The 20,500-nt window shown below is 41.7% G+C and overlaps 1 protein-coding gene across 5 annotated transcripts in view; it reads right to left on the bottom strand.

The window, feature by feature from the left end:
- Positions 1-3,435: 3,435 nt before the first annotated feature.
- Positions 3,436-20,500, bottom strand: part of DNAJC18 (DnaJ heat shock protein family (Hsp40) member C18) — a 40,089-nt gene continuing 23,024 nt past the window's right edge. For 3 of the 5 annotated variants that reach the window (XM_077138626.1, XM_077138627.1, XM_077138625.1), the window contains 5 exons: positions 18,211-18,396; positions 16,987-17,096; positions 15,844-15,953; positions 13,696-13,868; positions 3,436-6,924 (listed from right to left, as the gene is read on the bottom strand). In XM_077138626.1, coding sequence (XP_076994741.1) covers positions 6,800-6,924; positions 13,696-13,868; positions 15,844-15,953; positions 16,987-17,096; positions 18,211-18,396 — 704 coding nt within the window. In that variant the 3' untranslated portion in view covers positions 3,436-6,799. Of the gene's footprint in view, positions 6,925-9,896; positions 10,061-13,695; positions 13,869-15,843; positions 15,954-16,986; positions 17,097-18,210; positions 18,397-20,500 lie in introns of all 5 variants that reach the window. The other 2 variants (XR_013166720.1, XR_013166721.1) reach the window with 2 other exon arrangements.

A 20,500-nucleotide genomic window follows, 5' to 3' on the forward strand; every position in this document is an offset into this window, starting at 1 on the left:
CATAATGAATAACAAAGTTACAGAATTTGACACCCCCAAGTAGGAAATGACTGTTCTGCACAGGTTTGGAATAAATGTTATCAGTGACTAGGAAGGAAAGTTGAAAGTTCAGATAAGCCATGCACGCTGCTCCCTGAAGCTCCCTAGGGGCCTTTTCTGGAACGAATGTTGTGACTTGACAAACTTGGCCACTCTTGTGGGTCATTCAGTGGGAGCCTTGTTCAATCTTTCCTTGATTTCGCACCTGTGTTTATGTACTTGAGGGCAACGCTGCCTTTTTTCTCTGTTGACTTCTTAAAGGATCTAGAACAGTAGGGGCCCATAGAACTTTGTGGTGGAAATATTTTCTATGTGTCCCATTCAATATGGCAGCCACCTATGGCTATTGGGCACATAAAATGTGATGAATGCGACTGAGGAATTGATTTTTTAATCAAAAAAATTTTTAATAGCCATATATGGCTAGTGATACTGTATTGGGCCGTGTGGGCCCAGAGGGTCCTATGTAGGTGTAAGCTTCAGCACAGAGTTCTCTCAGAAATCTGCCAAATGTCAATGTTCACCAGAATCACCCTGGATGAATTGCCTCGGGGCTAGTGATCCCTGAGTCTTTCCCATAAACTGTACCCCCTCCCTAGGGTCTTTCATGAGATGCTGCTTAATAGTCCTTGCTACTCAGTTTTCAACACTGCCAGCTACAACAGGCTGCCCTCCACCTGTCTGGGGCAAAAGGCTGGAGAGCAGTAGGCTCTAGCAGCCAGTTCCCTGGAAAAGGGAGCTATGAATAAGGGAGAACCCCGTATCCAGGTCCTCACCCTGCATTGCAGTGTGGACGTGAGGGGTAGGGACCCTGGTAGGGAACTGCCACAGACTCCCACTCTATATGTCAGCAAACACTCTGGGCTCCTGGTTCAGTGGGGCTCAGGACAACATGACATCACAAACAGCTCTATGATCCAGCCCCAGGGGTGGGATGGGGGGTGGGAAGGCTGCCTTCTGGACAGGGTTGCCATCTTGGTAGATGTTCTCATTATCTATTGTTGCATAACAACCCACCCAAAAATGAAGGGCTTACAATAAGTGACCCAATTATTTATTTTACTCATGAATCTGCAATTTGAGCAGGGTTCAGTGGGGGAAAGCTTATCTCTTTTCCATGCAATGTCAGCTGGGGGCTACAAGTTCCACTTCCAAGATGGCTCACATGATTGGCAAGTTGGAGCTGTCAGCTGGAAAGCTCAGCTGAGGCTGAGGGCCTCTCCATGGGCTGCTAGGCTTTCTAATAGCCTAGTGACTGGGTTCAAGGGCAAGCATCCTAAATGACAGGAAATGAAAGCTGTCCATTTCTCAAGGCCTGGGCCTGAGAACTGACATAGAGCCGTTTCTGCTGTATCCTGTTCAGGAGTCCAGATTCAAGAGGAAGGGACATAGTCCCCAGCTTTCAATGGGAGTGGTGTAAAAGAATCTGGGCTGCACTGCTACAGCAGTCTTTTTAGCAGAGGGGCATGCCACTGCCTTCAAATTTCAACTCAAAGCCATATTGGAAATTAGACTAGTGGGGGAGACAGACCAATGAACAATATTTAATACACAATTAATAATCAAATAAACACCCATATAAATTCCAAATTATGCCATTATTCAAATAATATTAAAGGTATGATGGATGTTAAGGAAGAGAGGAAAGAGTAAGTTGGTTCAGTCTAAGGTGTGAGAAAGGATTTGTGAGGTGATGATTGAACTGAAATCTAAAGAATAACCAGAAACACTCAGCAAAGAAGATAGGAGCAGGTAAGTGGGAAAGGGGTCCAGAAGAAGGTAACCGTAAGTGCAGAGTCCTTGGGGCAAAAAGTGGTTGGCAGAATGCAGTAATTGAAAGGCCAGTATGGCAGAAAGGAAAAAGTTGCCCAAGGCAAGAGGGCACTTGGGCAATGAGTAGAGGTCAGGAACTTGGCAGAGCCTTGGCTTTATTCTAGAAGCAAGGGAATAAAAATTATCTAAATTACTCTTTGATTGGAACTCTTTGGCTGCAGTGAGGCATGCAGATTGGATGGGGACCTGAGTAGCTGTGCACTGCACAGAGACTGCTGAAGTAATTTTTGTCAGTGAAAGTGGATGGTACTTTGGGAGTCAGGTGGTATCAGAGATGAAGCAAGTGGATGAATTTCACTTGTTCTACAAGTAAAACTGATAGGATTTAACAATAGAGGGGATATAGGGAAAAAGAAGCCAAGGTATTTTGGTTACCTATTGCTGTGAACAAGCTGTCATAAAATGTAATGGCTTAAAACAGCAACTATTTAATAGTTTGCTCACAATTCTGCAGTTTGAGCAGGGCCTGGTGGAGCAGCTCATCTCTATTCTGCTTATGAACTGGGACGGTGTAAATGGTTAGACCTGGGTTGTATGCCCAGGACCTTACTTCTTGCTGTCAGCTTGTTTCCTCTGTTCTCTGCATGACTTCTACATGTGATCAGCCCAGTGGTCTCAGGGTAGTTAGACTTCTTACATGGCAACTGGCTTCCCTCAATCATAAAAACCAAAGTGGCCAGTTTTTGCCACATTCTATTGGTTAGAGTAGATCAAAGGCTAGCTCAGAGTAGAAAAAGGACTATGCAGGGGCATGAATATGTGGTTCCTAGGGGACACCTAAATAACAACCTACCAGTTTCCTGATTTTTGTACCTGGATAAATGGTAGTGCTGTTCATAGAAAAAGGGAGTGCATTGGACATTTCTATTTTCGTGCTATCTACGTTTTTAAAAAAAATCACTGCATTCTGTGTGAAGATTGATTATATTTCATGTCTTTCTTCCTCAGTTATTTTTTTCTAATCCCTTTGATATGGCTAAATCCCTTTGATATAGATCCCCATAGTCCCCTGGGGCTCTCCTTTGCCAGTCATCCCACTGGGGAACTTCCCACTAAGTGATGAGCTCTAGGAGCCTTGATGCTGGGTCTCACTTGTTCCCTGCTCCCCCCATCTCAAAAGTTCAGCCCACTTGGCATATTGTAGGTTCTGTTTACCAAATTGAATCTAATTTCAATTGTCTTTTAAGTGAAAGGTACCATGACCACTCGGGCTCTTTACAGAACCATGTATGAACCATATATGTTATATGCTTAAACCAAGACTTTCCTAAATATGGGCCACTGGGAACAAGCTCAGAAGGGAATTGGGATGACACCTGATTTTCTGGTGCTAAATATAGTTTTGATCTGCAGATGGGCTATAATATGCTGCAGCTGCTATCTGATAGAAAGTAAGATGGAACAATGCTATCTATTGTTCTAAACCTGAAGAATCCCACTGATGGGTGAGGAAGACTGGAGCAGAGGTCAACAGCTTCTCTAGTCCTGAGTGGCTCCAAAGGGGTCAAGAAATGTGCAGTGCCCAAGGATGCCACGGGGCAAAGGGCAAAGAACAAAGGAAAAATACAAAGCCAGTCTTTTTGTATAAAGTTGTTTAATTTTTTTCTCTATTAAAATACACTCAATCCAGATGCAGTAGATCAGATGACCAGATTTTTTATGATTCTTACTTCACTGGGAGCTGATTCCATCTGTGTCAGCCCCAGCTCTAGTCATGGAACATTCGCATCTTTAATTCCAAAGAGGCATGATGCGAAAGATGTAATCAGTATCTAACACATAGGCATATAATTACTCAGTGGTCATTGCACGAGGTATCAACAATGCAGGCTCAAAAAAATAAGAAGTAACTTGGCCCTCTTTGAAAATAAATATATTAGGACATTAAGTAAGCTTACACCTTAAATGAGTCCAAAATAAATCCAGATTAATGGATGTCCCACGAGGAGTAGTGCATGCAGAGACAATGAACTTGCATGTGCGGCCAGTTTAAACAGAAAGCTGCTGGAATCCCAACGGGGCCTCCTCATAAATCCAGTCCTGAGCATGAGGATGAAAATGAGAAAACACATAGCATAGCCAGGCTGTTGGCTCCCAGGTTCTTGTGGGTTTGTAGTTCAGTGTAATTCCCAATAGGCTGCAATGGAAAGCAGTAGTAGTCTCCACAAGAAAGCAGACTCCTCTTCCTACTGGTCACTTCGCCCAATCTGTGAAGTCTGGAGTGATCCAGGAGGAAGCTGAGACGTTTTCTGGTTTGAGCAGATGAACCCCAGGGTTCCTAATCTGGGGACATGGGTTCCTTCGAGCTACAGTATCCTTTGTGGTGAGAAGATCTGCATCCTGTCCTCCTCACTGCTGGTGATGCAGTGTGCAGAGAGCCCTTTCTCTAAGAAATGAAAGCTTCAGTTTCTTCTTGAGCCTCAGGCCTGACTTTTAATCCTCACTCTCCTCACACATCTCCAATCTGCAGTAATGCTCAAAGAAACAGTCTAAGGCTGAATATCAAATTCTGATGGCAAGAGTAAGTCTTACCTAAAGAGTTTATATATGCTCAGGAAGTCTTCTAATGGGTATAGGCAAAAGGAAAAAGCTTATTTTACCACCATACAGGCAACTTATCTAAAATATAAACAGGAAAACCAGTTTAACAATACTCTGGGATAGTACCAAATAGATTAAACTGTCCTTCAGTCAAAAGCAAATACCATTTTCCTTGAGAAAAGCTGGATGTGATTGTTTTGGTCTATTAGGTAATAAAACAAGACAACAGACCTGAAATTAAGTGGAGTGAATTAGTACTGCCACCATTTAGTATCATCATAGACGTTACTCTTCACTGCCATGAAATCCATTAAATGTGTGAGTATATTATACATGGGTATGTAAAGCAGGGTCTTTTAACCTGTCAAGTTAGTTTAATTATGGCCTGTTTTCTAGCAGAGGTTAGGATTGAGGAGAGAAGAGCTTAGGTTTTGGGTTGTATACATAAATGACTTTCCATAAGCCTGTGTGGCTTAGTGGCACGTTTTACAGTGTAAATTCTCAATCACTTAGAGGGAGTTCAGGAGCCCTCCAACACCAGAAGGGCGGATCTAGTTTGGTAGCAAAATCTAGCTATCTCTAAACTCCTCCTCCTCCCACAGTTGAGCAGTTGTCCCCAATCAACTGCCAAAGCCCCACTCTTTACCTGTGGACCCTGTGGATTCACATGTTGAACCCCACTGGGTGCTTCTAAAACCATGGCTTCTTGCATTTGAAAGGGGAAGTTCTACAGTGAAAACCAGTTTTAACACATACTCTCCTTCTAACAGGACCTTTTTTCCATCCTGGAGAAAACATGGAGCGTAGACTGTAGTCACCTACTGAATCCTTCAAGTTCATGATACTCTAAGCAGCTGAATCCAGGTAGCCTCAGCAGGAAGGCCCAGACCCATGTAGCCCAAACAATAACTTGCCTCTTGTCACCAGTGGGAGGGGCTGCCTGCCTTTGAGGGACCTCTTATTTTCTATGTGCAATTTATGTAAAGAGGATCCTGTTTTCTAAAAACCAGTTAGGAAGGGGTCCTGAACAGATGCAGAGCTGCCACAGAAGAGATGCAGGGCCCCAGGGTGGGGGTGGTAAGCACAGGGGCACCCTTGGGAAAGACTGCTTTACCAATCACCTGAGTGATGGAGATGATTTCATACTTTCTACTTGATAAGCAACCTACCATCTAGCTCTGACACTCTCAGTTGTGACCCAGGGCAAACCATTCATCCTCTCTGGACCAGCTTCTCATTTATAGAAATAAGGGTAATATTCCTACTTAGGAGAGTTGTAAGTTAAAAAACAAACAAACAAATATATCTGAGAGCCCCTGCTCAACAAAAGTCATTCACTAAATGTGGAATGAGTAAATACAAGCAGCTCAAATAAAACTACAGTGCACTGGGTTAAATAAAGTGGCTGCTGAGGCCAATGCTAATCATCCCCATAGCTACCAAGGGAGGATTTTTCCCTCTATCTCTAAGCTTGAGCAAACAGCCTGGCTGATGTCTCCTCTTTGCTCTGATCACTGTACCTCTGTGGGGTACAGAAACTCAGGTCAAGTGTGATGTCATAAAAGGAAATGACAAAAAGAGCATTCTCTGCTTTCTATGATGGATGGGGGAACCTGCAATGACGATCTGAGAGACTCAGCCTTACATTTTACCCTCACCCCCAGCCCTGTGCCCCCCCCGATGAGTTCTGCTGAACTGTTTCACACTTCAATAGTTTTTAAATTTTTCAATCCTCTACAAGAGGGAAGGTTAAGGAAACAAAAGAACCATAAATCAGACAGTTTGCTAATGCTGGTAATCCTGGACAGAGAGTGGGGAAATAGAAGACTATTGGCTACAATGAATTTAAATTTCTCCATATATTTCATTTTACCACATTTCCCTTAGAAAATGTAAAGTTGAGTAGGAGCATTTTCTAAAGGCTGACTCTTGGGCAAAATGATGACTTTACTGAAGGGAGAGATATAATTCTGTGTACGTATGGTAAATAATATTAAGTTGCTTTGGCGAAGCCTAGGACTGCCTGGGTATTAAGACTTGCCTGAAGAAGGGAAGAAGAAAACATGGATTTGCCCTGAGATGCCCTGAACTAAATTCATGGAGGCAGGGTAGGCATGGAGCTGGGGTGGGGTGGGGTAGGGTTGCTGAATCAAATGCTGTGCCATTAATTCAATTTAGATGAACTGTTCCTAGCCCCTGGAGCCAATCCCTAGGAAGAATTCTGTGATGACAAGTCTGGCTCCATGCTCAAGCTCCTTCGACTCTGCCCACCAAAGCCAGCAAATAGTAAAATGTTCATTTCCTAATTTTGTATTATAAAATGGAGTTAGGACCGTAAATAGGAACAAGTAACCAAACCCCGACTCTGCATACAACTACTGTCCTGTCAGCCTCCTCTGCGTAGGCCAATAAGTTTGGAAAGTTTTTCACAGTTTTCAAGTTTCAGCGACTCTGCTTTCTGTTTCAGTCGTTCATCTCTGTATAATCCTGCCAAATTTGTCAACTCTGACTCTGAAAGATAAAAGAGGTAACCAGTTCATCAAGAGAGTTGAGACCTTTTGTTTCATTTCAGTATTTTTGTGATCAAAGCTCCTTTTTACTTTAATACTTAATCTTTCAATTAACTTTAAGAACATTTTACCCATTTATTCAAGAAACGCAGGCAGCCACACTCCACCAGGTGCTGAAGATTAAAGGACACCTGTGATCCTGGAGCCCTACAGTATTTATGCTCTCTTATAAAAGCACCAGACTTAGTTTTTATCAATAAAACATTTGGCACCAGACTTAGGAAGCCTGCACGTGTGCAGTAAGAGGAGACTACATCACAACCTTCCCACCAATGGTATTCAGAGGGCAGTTGGGGAAGAGTCCACTTGCCTATTCCTGTCATCTGAAACAAAGACAGCTGCTTCGTTCTTTCCCTTGTGACCAGAGGTCACAACTCACACTTGCTACAGAAGGCCAGGTTGCTGGGAGCTTTCGTCATTCCCACATGTGGGGTCCAGAACTCAAAGGCCTAAACAGCTGGACTCTTAAAAATGAAATCATCTGGATCGAGTGACCTTTGTCTCCTTGACTAAATGAATTTCATTTTCTCTACATGGTAGAGAAGGTCATTCTATTTTTAACCAGAGTATAATCTCTGCTGTCTTCCTCGACCTAAGGGTGCCTCTATTTTGGGCTACTTCTAGTTTTTATTCTTTTTTAAGATTTCAGAGCCATTCTTAGGAAGGAATGCCTGAAAAGCACCTCCAGAGATGGGTTGTGTATTAACAAACAGAATGGCATGCTTGGGTTAGGTGCATGGCTTATGAAAGCATTCAACAGAAGGCAGCTACTCAGGGTTTAAAGGACCATACTTGTAAAAATGCTATTTTAATCATTTTGAAATTTTGCCTATCCATTCTTACTCATCTGACTGGCAGATTTTGTTTCTCCTGGTGAAATGAGAGGCACCTGTCTGATTAATCGGCAAATTGCTTGGAAACAGGAATTAATACTTAGGGGGAACAACACGCATTGGTTTCTATCAACACAAAACACTGCCTGGCATTCCTGCTCACAATGATTCTATTTACATAAAGGAAGGCCCAAAGTGCAGATTAAGTGTAGAACTCCTGGGTGAGGGGTGGCTATGCATGAATACATTCCCTCTACAAAGGGGGCAGCAGAGCCTGGGCTCTTGCCCAGCAGTTGTTTGGCAAGCAGCAGGTCTCCCAGGCTCCAGAACAAAGTGCTCTCACCCCTTGGCATGGGTGCTTGCAGTGCCCATTAGCCAAAGCTTGCCTTGGCACAGTCACCCTTGCAGTGACAGGGTTTTGCTGAGAATCATGTGCTGCACCCAAATGAAAGCCCTCTGTTCCTACATCCTGCCCCAAACGCTCTACTAGCTCCATTTCTCTGACTCCTCTGGCATGTGGGAAACTAGTTCAGGAGGCCCCAGTGAAATGGCCCCCATGAAATCAATCTATACCTTCGGTGCTCTGGAGTCATAGTTACACCAATATATGGCACAGATTCTGCGCTTGCTTTTCCCTGAAATTATTTCCTTAGGTTTTTCATTTATTGAGCTTTTCTAAATGCCTCATTGCCTGAAATCTCATTCCAGAAAACCTCAAGGACAAGCGAATCAATATTTTCTGGATTGAAGACCACTATATGAAGCTGATAGAAGATAACATCCCTCCCTTTCAGTAACTGCACAAATATGATTTTCTCAAAACATCACATTACTTTGCACTGAAACCAGTTTACAGACCCCACTCCTGAGTAATGCACTTGCACAGATAAGGTCAGTATTTCAAGGAAACATGTCTCACACCCCCACTACCATGCTTAGAGAAACTTCTCTCCAAACTGCTAATGAATCCTTTCCCCTTCAATGAACAAAAGGTCAACTCAAAGAATATGCTACTTTTGAGAAGTTCTGTTAATATTTAGTAACTTCTAAGTAACTTAAAAAAAAAACATCTATGAGAAGGGCAGGATCAAGAGAACACTTTTACTCATCAAAATGTTCACATAAAGTAGTCCCTTCAGGCTCCCTACCCTGAATGCCAGTGTAACAGATGGACAAAGCACTAAGCCTTAAAGCCAAACTGCCAAAAGATGCAAGTCCCAGAGCCTCTCCCAAGCACATTCTGCACAAGAGTCTAGATCATAGTCATGACAGCTGGAAGACCCCAACAGATTCCAACTATGCTCATGATCCAGCCCCATGAGACTGGGCTGGCAGCGAACCCATAACCAGTCTACATGAAAAGCCAGGCAAGGACTGGACTCCACCAGGAACCAGCCACTTAAAGTGAGCCATATACAGTGCTAAGAGTTATATCCATACCATCTTGTAGAATCTATACAACCTCTCTAGGAAGTTAATTTTATCCCTATTTTAAAGTCTAAGTTTCTATCCACTCTGCTACCCTGCTCAAGGGCATGGAAAGAATGCCCTCAGTTCGGCTCGGCTAGGCCACGAGTCAGTTCCGCCTGTTACTTTTGTCCAGCTCAGCCCAGGGCATGGCTACTTCCCATGGCATCAGGTTTATTATTCAGAGGCATCCATGAAGGAGTAAACAGGGCAGTTAGTACTCACAGTAAGGACTACTCATAAAAGTTTGACCTGGGGATCAGACATTCTAAGGAAAAGTAGAAGGAAAAAAAAACAGAATAAAGGATCCAAAAAGACAATGGCTAACTTTGCTAAAAACAGTTTCCAATTGGTATTTTGCCAAGAGTGAACTGTTCTCAAGTGCATTTATTTTTACAACCTCCAAGAGCTAAATTTAACCTCCTTGGCTGCACTTGCCCCTGGAACCAGAGGGCAGATGCTGGTTGTTCTCAAATAGCACTTGGGTTGTGTGGAGGCTCCAGAGAGCTACCATACTTAAATGCCAAAAATAGATTTTAATGGGTGTGTGCTGATAACAACCCCCCTACCCCCCCACCCCTTAGGAACCTGTGTGTATGCAGATGGCGCTTACCCACTGGATTTTTATTTGGACTTGAGAGTGCCAAAGCTCTGAAACTAAGCATCATTGGATGGGGCTGAAAGTCTAGGATCCACCTTAGGTGCAATCTCTGCAGGGAGCTCTCTGCGCAGTTCAAGCATCTTGTTGCCACAAAGGATGATATGTTGTGTATGAGTCTGCATTTGAAGGATGTGAAATGCAGATTTTCATACAGTTCTTGCAGAAAGTAATGAATTCAAAATCCTCCCACAGCCCAAAATAATGGAGACTTTCAAGACATACACTGTGGCTTTCATTGGATTTGGATCCATGTATGTACTGCTTTTTAATTCAAGACCATTATTTTGCTCCAAAATTCTTTGATTTTTGAAACTTGCAAGTCCTGGTTTAATAATGGGGATAGAGTACTTCCTGACCCTTCTGATAGCTTTTTTTTTTTTTTTTAATAAAAAAGCAACTTTTTCTTCCTCCTGAATTCCCCTGACACCCCAGAGCCATTGCCCACCCATCTTCTAATGTGCCTTGAGAGTTCAGGTGGGGTCTGCCCTACAGAAATAGAGGGCAGAGACAAAGTCCTAAGGTTTAGGGTTAGGACACTAACCCTGCTCTGTTATTCATGATCCTCAGCATTTTTACTATTTACCACTTCTGAGATTCTTTTCTTCAAAAGACATTTGGTAAATATGCCAAAAATAAATGCCAATAAGCAGGGGATGTGGGGAAGGGGTATGGGATTCTTTGCAGAAGAAAAGGATATGTACTTATATAGATTGTGGTGGTGAAGGCATGGCTATGTGATTACACCAGGAACCATTGATTCTTTTACTTAGGCTGGACTGAATGATGTGCGAATAAACCGTTTAAAAATTGAGCAGAAATATACATGCTGAAGAAAATGTGGACAAAGAGATGTACCTATTCGCTTTGGCTGGGAAGTAGAGTAGTACAGCCCCTCAGTAGGGCAGTGTGGTGGTTCCACAGGAGGCTAGAAGTCGGGCTGCCATATGATCCTGCAACCCCATTGCTAGGTATATTCTTGGAGGAATTGAGAATGGGGACACAAACGGACATTTGCACACTGGTGTTTATGGTGGCAGTGTTCATGACTTGCAATGATGGGAGGTGGCCTAAGAGTATATCAACTGAGGAATGGAAGAGGGAACTATGGTGCATACATACAACAGACCACTGAGTGGCAACAAGAAGGAATGAAGTTGTGTAAATGGTTTCATTCACTTAGTTGCATGCTCCCTTTATCCAGGGTATGGAGAGATGAGGAAAAAAAATAAGGACCAAACATAAATAAATAATAGGAAAGGATAAGGAACAAAAGAAAAATTGGATAGATTCAATATTAGTGGTCAATGAGAGGGAGAGGCAAGGGGAATGTTATTGCTAAATGAATATATTTTGGTTTGGGGTGTCTTTGTGTTGATCTTTTAGAGTCTATCCTGCTTGGAGTTTGTTGAGATTCCTGAATGTATATATTCATTTCTTTAATCAGATTTGGGAAGTTGTCAGCCATTGTTTCTTCAAATACTTTTTCTACCTCTTTATCTCTCTTTTTTTCTTCAGGGACTCCAATAAAGCATATGTTGGTGAGCTTGATGATATCCCACCTGTCCCTCAGACCCTGTTCATCCCCATTGTCTCCAGAGAAGGAAAGAGAGTGGAAGGCCTGCTCACATCCACCCAACTGAAGATCCAGGGAGTAACTTTTTTTCTGTGCGGTCACAGATGGCTGGATGTTGAGTGCAGAGCACCTGACTCAAGACCATTAACCTACAAACCTTGGCCTGACTCAAAAAGCTAAGTTAGATTTGCACACTGGTGTTTACGGTGGCAGTGTTCATGTGAGTGGCCTAAGGGTACAACGACTGAGGGAAGGAAGGGGGAACTGTGGTGTACACATACAATGGACAATTGAGCAGCTGCAAGAAGGAATGAAGTTGTGAGGCATGCAACAGGTGAATAAACCTTAAGGACACTGTGTAGAATGAAATGGCAGAAACAAAAAGACAAATATTATCATGCCTCACTCATGGACTAATGATAATATACCAAAGTTTTCCTTTTTCTTTTTATTTCTATTTCTGGAGTGATGCAAATGTTCTAAAAACAATCCTGGTGATGAATATACAACCATGTGATGATACTGTGAGCCACTGATTGTATACCATGTATTGACTGTAAGTATGTGAAGATTTCTCAATAAAAATATTTTTTTAAAAAGTCAGGATCATCATTTTGCTGGTTTGTCCAGTGATGCCCCGATGAATCCCAGAGTGATTCGATCAGTGAGTGGAAAAGTATCTGCAAAGCCCCCTTCGGGGAGTGGTGAGAACGGGGAGAAATTGAACTTCCCCAAGTTGAATTCTTGATATTCTCACAAGCAGTGTGGACAACCAGAGCTATAGGCAGAGCCCCCAGTCTTGGGGTTTGTTCAGATGAAACTTAACCCCGCAAAGGATAGGTCAAGTCTACTTAAAATTTAGGCCTAAGAGTCACCCCCAAGAGAGCCTCTTTTGTTGCTCAGATGTGGCCTCTCTCTCCAGACAACACAACGAGCAGTCTCACCACCCTACCCCTCTCTACGTGGGACATGACTCCCAGGGGTGTGGACCTTTCTGGCAACGTGGGACAGAGATCTTGGAATGAGCTAAGACTCAGCATCAAGGGATTGAGAAAACCCTAGAATGAGCTGAGACTTAGAATCAAGGAATTGAGAAAACCCTCTCGACCAAAAGGGGGAAGAGGGAAATGAGACAGAGTGTTGATGGCTGAGAGATTCCAAACAGAGTCGAGAGGTTATCCTGGAGGTTATTCTTATGCATCAAGTAGATATCATTTTGTTATTCAAGATGTAATGGAGAGGCTGGAGGGAACTGCCTGGAAATGTGGAGCTGTGTTCCAGTAGCCATATTTCTTGAGGATGATTGAATAATGAAACAGCTGTCACAATGTGACTGTGTGATTGTGAAAACCTTGTGTCTGATGCTCCTTTTATCTACCTTGTCAACAAAGGAGTAGAACATATGGAATAAAAATAAATAATAGGGGGAACAAGTGCTAAAATAAATTTAGTTTGAAATGCTAGTGATCAATGAAAGCAAGGGGTAAGAGGTATGGTAGGTATAATCTTTTTTTTTCTTTCTTTCTTGTGTTTGTTTTATTTCTTTTTCTGAATTAATACAAATGTTCTAAGAAATGATGAATATGCGACTAAGTGATGATATTGTGAATTACTGATTACGTATGTTGTTTTGTTTCTTTTTTTTTTAAATTAATAAATAAATTTTAAAAAAAAGTCGGGATCATCAGATTTCTAGGGAGTGTAGAATTAGGAAATTCTGGACCAAGCCAGTTGGAAAGGAAAACTGAAAGAGAAAGTTTGTGATGTATAAAGGGGCCAATGACTGGCAAGGATGGGCAAGTTGGAAGAGCAACTAGGAGATGGCATATAATAAACCCACAGCCAAACAAGGTTATGAGGGAGGAAAACCTAAAGAAGCAAAGGAAAAGAGTTTGTGGAGAGAGGGCAGATAGGCAGAAAGAGGCAGAGTCTAGAGAAAGTTAAACTCAAACGTGTTCCTTGTACCCCCTAAGTTCCTAAAGTTCCAAGTCCTGGATACACTTATGCTTTAAAAAATTTTTTTGTGTGTGTGGTATCCCCAATGGGCCTCTGTCCTCTGTCTCTGGTCACACAAACATGCTGTGACCCAAACAAGAAGAAAAGAGCCATCGGGAAGCTGGTGATGCCTAAGGGTAAGAACCATGGTCATCTGGTAAGGCCCATTGTAGATCATCTTACTTTGTTGTTTCTCCTTCCAACAACTCGTCTGGATGTAGTCAATGTAATCCTTCTCTATTGTCTTCTCTAGGTCACGCAGAGATGCTCCTCTATAGGCTTTGTCAAAGTTTTTATCTACAAAGTAAGGCACCTGCAGGTTCTGGGTTTCTCTTGAGATGGTGTATCCCAAAGTCCTGAGACAAGGACAGAGAGGCTCAGATCAGCTTGTATATTTGACAATATTATTCTTAGCATTGGCCTCAGAGATATTTCTAGGGAAGATGCCCATATCATTTTCTAGTTCACCCAAATTTTACTATTTCCCTAGCAAAGCAGTATAATGCTATATTACTGATATTATGTGAGCAAGTTCATATTGTGAATTTAAACTCAGCATGCATGCATATATACACACACACACACATATATATACATACATACATATATATAATTCCCTTAAAGGATTCACCTCTCTTATACTACCTTCTATGCTAAAAGTAAATGCTTAATATTAAAAAAAAATTGTAAAATAGGGTACCTGGCGCAGAGTAGGCTATTAGCAAATGCTGGTTGAATGAAATGATTAATGTTGTAGTAAATTATTTACAAATAATTAGATTACTTGCACCAACCTAGCATCAATTTTTTAGGGCTATGGTAAAAAAAATAGTTCACACATAGTTGCTAAGTGAGAATTGCAAAAAAGTTCAGACAAAAATTTTGGTGATGCATTCTGAGCTAAATTTCTTTGGGTGCAAAACATCCAATGGTATTGGGTGCTCAGAACCAGTAAGAGGTCTGGTTTAACCAAATTCTAACCATAAAGAAGTACAGAAGGGAGCCCAAATTCAAGTTAAAACATGGTATCAATTTGCAAAATTCAAGCTGATTTTGTTCAAACTGGACAAATTCTCCTAAAAAGAGCTATAACTGGCCCTTTCCCCAGCCTTCTCTTTTGATGTTTCTACTTAAGGCTCTTGCCAAATCTCTAAAGAGCTTAGGCCATGGTGGCTCTCACCTCACTGTGGAAAGGTGTTAGCAGAGTAGGTTCCAACCTGCCCCATTGGCCCAAAAGCAAGGAGGTGGGAGTACCACATGGGGAAACGTGGGAAGTTAGGAAATAGAGGCAACCAGGCCACCGTGGCCTGGTGATGGTCCTTCTCTCTAAGTCTCAGCTTTCTTCTCTGTGGAAGGTAGATATATACTGACCTAGAGTGAAAGTCTTCTGTCTGCAATGATCAGCAACAAGGACTTTTCTTGTTATGTATCACCCCATGGATCCCACAGCTTATAAGATTTTTGTCCACTAAACTACAATAATGAATTGTTACTCATTATTCATCGTTAATCAAGGAAATAATTAATCCAATGATCCTCACACTTTAGTGTGCCCAGAATTATCTGGAAGACTCAGATTGCTGGTCCCCAACCCCTAGAGTTTTCAATTCAATAGATGTGGAGTGAGGCCCAAGTATTTGCATTTCTAACAAGATGCCTATGAAGTTGGTCCAGGGACTAAATTTTGAGATCCTGAATCAACTGAAATAATTAATTGAAGATATAAAAAAATTTCCTATTACAGCTTATAACCTGCATATAATAACTGACATTATAATGAATTTCTGCATTTCCAGCAAAAGCAAAGAAATGTGATACTATAGTTAGACTACATAGTCTTACTGTCAATAAATGTCCTGCAACTTTTTTTTTTTATATACATGGGCAGGCACCAGGAATCGAACCCGGGTCCCTGCAACTTTTTAAATTGAAAATAATCACTGGGATCCCAGTACTATGTTCCCAGACCCATGAGGGTTCAGTGATCCTATCACAAGCTCAGGAGGTTCCTTTCCAACTCTAACGTGATGTAGTAAGGATTTAATCTGAAACTATTTTATGGATCCTCTAAGAAACCAGCTATTGCTATCCTGCAGCTGACCACATGATGTCACTATAGAACAAAATAATCCATCTCCTGAGGGATGCAGAGGATTGCTTAGAGTTTCTTGGAGTCTATGCAATATTACTATCCAGCTGTTCCTTTAAACATAAAATCAGTGTTTTCTATAGGAAATGGTGAAATTAAATGCTAGTAATGTATTAGCAAAACCGTCAAGTCTTGCACATTCTAGATTATTGTTAAGAACAATTTATAAATATTTGACTTACGATTTATAGAATAGGCTATAAGGGGGATTAGTAGTCAGCAGCTGAGTAATGACAGATATAATCACAATCACAAGAACTGGAAGTAACTGAATAAATGCAGAATATGTAGTCTGAAAAAGAAAAAAAAATTGGTGTAAATGTTATTCTTCAACATCTAGCTCACTGGAAAACAGGATAGTTTTCTCAAAGAAAATAGGAATTGCCAACACATTGCACAGAAGGGTCTACAAAGCCTAAGGTCCTTCTGGGAAGGCTGTACTTTCTGCTGAATGTACCAAACAACCCTGGTTCTCTCTGCTGAGAAGGCTGAAGGAGGCCCACCCAAAACTTGGATTGACATCCAGTTACCCTCCCACCACCCCCTTTTTGAAGACCAATAAAGCAGACACCACTAGGGGAGTGTCCAGACTGTGACTTTCACAGGCTGGGCCTCTGGGAGCAATGTAAGTATTAAGCAACTCTGTTGCCTTGGCTACAGCCGATTGGACTGGGGGACATCTAACTTTAGCAAGCATAATCACATTTTCTTTTCTCGAAATTTGAGATTGAGATTCATCAGCCATCATTACTAGGTACTCACTTGAAAAAAAGGACACAAACTCTCAGGCACTATGGACTGGCCATTTGCAAGGGGAAGTGGAACAAGTCTGGCTGCTTAGAGAGAACAAAGCAGATACTCAGAGGAGTGGGAAAACTGAAGACACTCTTGCCTCAAAAAGTCAAGGAGAACATGGTTGCTGCCCAGGTGTCTGATAGCACCCCAGTTCCTTGGTTCCTATCTGTCATGAGGTCCAGCTATGCTTCCTGACCTTGAGCTTTATGAAACTCCCTTAGGCCCTTACCCTAAATCCTCCTATAGCTCTGAACATTTTGAATGCAGTTTCCATTTTCTACAGTAAAGATAACCTTGATCAAGACAGCCCCACAGGGGAACTGAGACCCAGGAAGAGCCACCGAAGAACTGCGAGGTACCATTCTAACCTATTTGGGCCGATTACCCAGCTCTCTCCATTGCCTCTGTTTTCTTAAAACATATTTTAGCAATATTTCTCAAATTTAACTTCTAAATCCTGACCATACACTATAAAGGTCAGCTCAGTACATTTGTTTATGGGCAGCAGCTCTCTTCTCCTCTTTAGGCACCTGAGGTTTATCTTCTTCTTCTTCCTTCCGTGTCTGCCTCCTCTCATGTCGGTGCCAACGGCGGTAATGGTGGGTGTCATCTGTCACATTTGAAAACATATGAATATTTCCTGGTTAAAAAAAAGAAAACCAAATATGTAGAATGGGCCATGGCAAATACTCCCTCCTTGCCATTTTCAAGGTCTTTGCCTCTGACTAAGCTCTTTCTTTGAGAGTAAAATATTGTATCATTTAATTCAGTACAAAAATAGGACAGTGGGAGGGTAATGGTGGCTCGGTGACAGAGTTCTTGCCTGCCATGCCAGAGACCAGAGTTCGATTCCCGGTGCCTGCCCATGTAAAAATAAAAATAAAAATAAGACAGTAACTAAGCCAACTGAACCAGCTGGAAATGGAATGTGCCTAGTTTTCCTGTCTTTATTTAAACAGTCCTTGTAATTAGTGAGTGAAGGAAGCCCAATGGGCTAATAAAGAGAGAGATTGAGTCATGAATCTTGTCTGTCATGCCCAATATCAGATTGTGTAGTCACTGGTGTCTTCAATAGTAACTCACAAAATTCAGTTTACTTCCTGGGTATTTAATTATTCCAACTTATAACTCTCTGAGGATATTTTTCTAACTTTTATCTTTATATAGCCACTATTTTACAAGAATGATAATGATAATAGGTATTTTGCTACTATATATAAAGCACTTAAAAACATACAATCCTCATAGCAGCACTATGAGGTAGGTATTATCCAGCCACACTTTGCAGGTGAGAAAACTGAGGGTTAGAAAGACTAACTGATTTGGTCAAAATCGTGCACAACTGGAGGCAGGAGATGCTACAAATCCCAGATTATCTGATTCCAAATCCTCTCTGTGTCTACAGTTACAATGCCACTCTACTCAGAAACTTTTTTTTTTTTTTTTTTTTTTTTTAAAGGAAAGACAGAGAGAAGGAAGGAAGGATAGAAGGAAGGAAGAGAGGAAGAAAGGGAAACATCTTTTAAACATTTTCTTGTTTTATTGTATTTTGTTTCTCCGTTTTCGTTACATGGGCTGGGGCCGGGAATCGAACCGAGGTCCTCCGGCATAGCAGGCAAGCACTTTGCCCGCTGAGCCACCGCGGCCCGCCCCTCAGAAACTTTTTGTGAAACACAAATACATATATATATTTGTATAAATATATATATATATATATATATATTTATTTATTTAAATTATTTTGGAATACTAACCTGTAGGAAAATGCCCTCCAAAGAAGACATTGAATAGCTCTTCTGGAGTGATGTCAGCTTCAAAGTCCCTGTAATAATTATGAGGTCTAGCTCGAGGGGCAGTGAAAGTCACCTGTTCATCTCCATATTCATCATAGCGGAGTCTCTTGTCAGGATTGCTTAGGACTGCAAAGGCATTTCCTATTGCTGCAACCCAAAACAGAAAGCATGTGAGCACACCATCTTTGCTATAGCAGCAAGTGATCACAGTAAGAGGGGCATAAGAAGAGGGGCGTAAGAAGAGGTGCTTCAGCCTAGGAAGTTCACCAAAGTGCTTGTCCTTGAAATTTTCCATGATCTTTCCATGTCTTGATAAGCCAAAAACAACAACACTGGAATCAATTAAACTAAGAACTTCTGCTAAAGTAAGTAAATCCTTATCAATAGCCCTTGAGTCATCCCAGCCAACCTAGAAGTTAGCAACCCCACAGTCCAGGTTGTCAGTCATTGCAAATCCCAGATATATTGGGGAAATACCCACCAATTGGCCAGTATTCTCATTCACCAAAATTGTGTCCTAATTTTACTTAAAACAATCATTTATGATTAGAAACAGTTCACACATAAGTACTGGTATTCTAACTTGAAATCAGATATGATCTCCTAAATAATCAGTAAAAATTCTCCTCCTTGGCTAAAAGACAAGTCCTTGACATAGTCTTACTTCAGCTTACTTCGAAAATAGTCTTTCGAAATTAAGAAACATATCTCCAACGTCTTAATGAGGGATCAGAGACTGAACAGCTTACTTATACTTACCATCACCTCTCCTCCCTATGCACAAACATGTAAACTTTGTCCAATTTCATTTAAACATACATGATCAGTATACCATTGAGCAACAGAAACCTCTAAAAACACCATCTATCACCCAACCTAATTCAGTCAACACTATCAAAAACACAGTCAGTAAGAACATTTCTTTATGATTCTTGTAGCTAGGGAATTGTGTTAAACACTTAAAACAATAAAGAAGCAAAGCAAGGAGACTGGGGAAAGATGGCGGAGTAGGGAGCTCCAGGACTCAGTTCTTCCACCAAACAACTATTAAATAGGAAGGAATGGTCTGAAACAACTATTTGAAACTCTAAAGGCCAGAAGAACACTGTACAAGAGTGTTCCAGGGAAGAGCAGGAGGAAGAGACTGATAGATTACAGTAAAGAACAATAAGTTGCTCTCTCCATTTGGTGGCTCCCAGCACCCATCTGCCTTAGGGCCCAGCCCCTGGCTAGATCACTGATGACAGAAATCCTCCTCCCAGAGACCTTTAGTGGGCATGGCCAATCTCCGATCAAGTTCTGATTAGTGAATTCAGATCACTGGGGGCCCGGCTTTGAGGACAGCCTTTGTTTCAACCCTCCCTGGAGAGGGGCAGCAGTGGTGGAGATTTTAAGAGGGTGCACTTTCTCAGGGCTTTGGGGGGACAGTTGGTTGAAGGGCTGCATTTTCTGAGCAGGCCAGGAAAGCTCAGCTTTGGGTCCCCATCAGAGAAGCTCTTGGCACCTTTTCTGATTCCATTCCCAAGGTACTTTGGAGCCAGTCTGCACCCTCTTTGTGGGTCCCTGGTCCTGTTTTGGCTGGCAAGGACAGACTTGGGAAGGTCCTTTCTGGCATACCCCTCCTCCCAGAATTTGTCTTCTAGGTAAAAGCATTTTGAGACAATGACAGGAGTCTAAGAAACTATAGAGGCTGGTAGTCTTGGGCAAAGGCTTTGCAGGCTTCAAATACCTGGGAGAGGGAGGGCTGTCCACTGGGAAATAAAGGGGTCAATCAAAATCCTGTAAACAGAGGAAATTCAAAACAAATAATAAGCAAAAACCCAGGTCAAGAGAGCGGCCCAAAAGACAGGGAAAACCCTGAACGTTGCACTTACCTTGGGTAGATCTTCCTGATAGGACTAAAGTTCATTGATTGTGCAACAGGACTGAATGTAAAAACTCAGAAATGGATAGTACAATACTACCTAACTGTAATACAATTATGTTAAAACACTGAATGAAGCTGCATGTGAGAATGATAGAGGGAGGAGGGCTGGGGGCACAAATGAAATCAGAAAGAAAGATAGAGGATAAAGACTGAGATGGTATAATCTAAGAATCCCTAGAGTATATAGTGATAGTGACTAAATGTACACATTTTAAAAATGTTTTTGGATGAGGAAGAACAAAGGAATGTCATTACTGCAGGGTGCTGAAAATAGATGGTAATTAATATTTTAAATTTTTAACTTATGTGTGAGACTAAAGCAAA

Source organism: Tamandua tetradactyla, chromosome 20 (genome assembly GCF_023851605.1).
Source record: "Tamandua tetradactyla isolate mTamTet1 chromosome 20, mTamTet1.pri, whole genome shotgun sequence".
In the NCBI taxonomy this organism is placed as follows: Eukaryota; Metazoa; Chordata; class Mammalia; order Pilosa; family Myrmecophagidae; genus Tamandua; species Tamandua tetradactyla.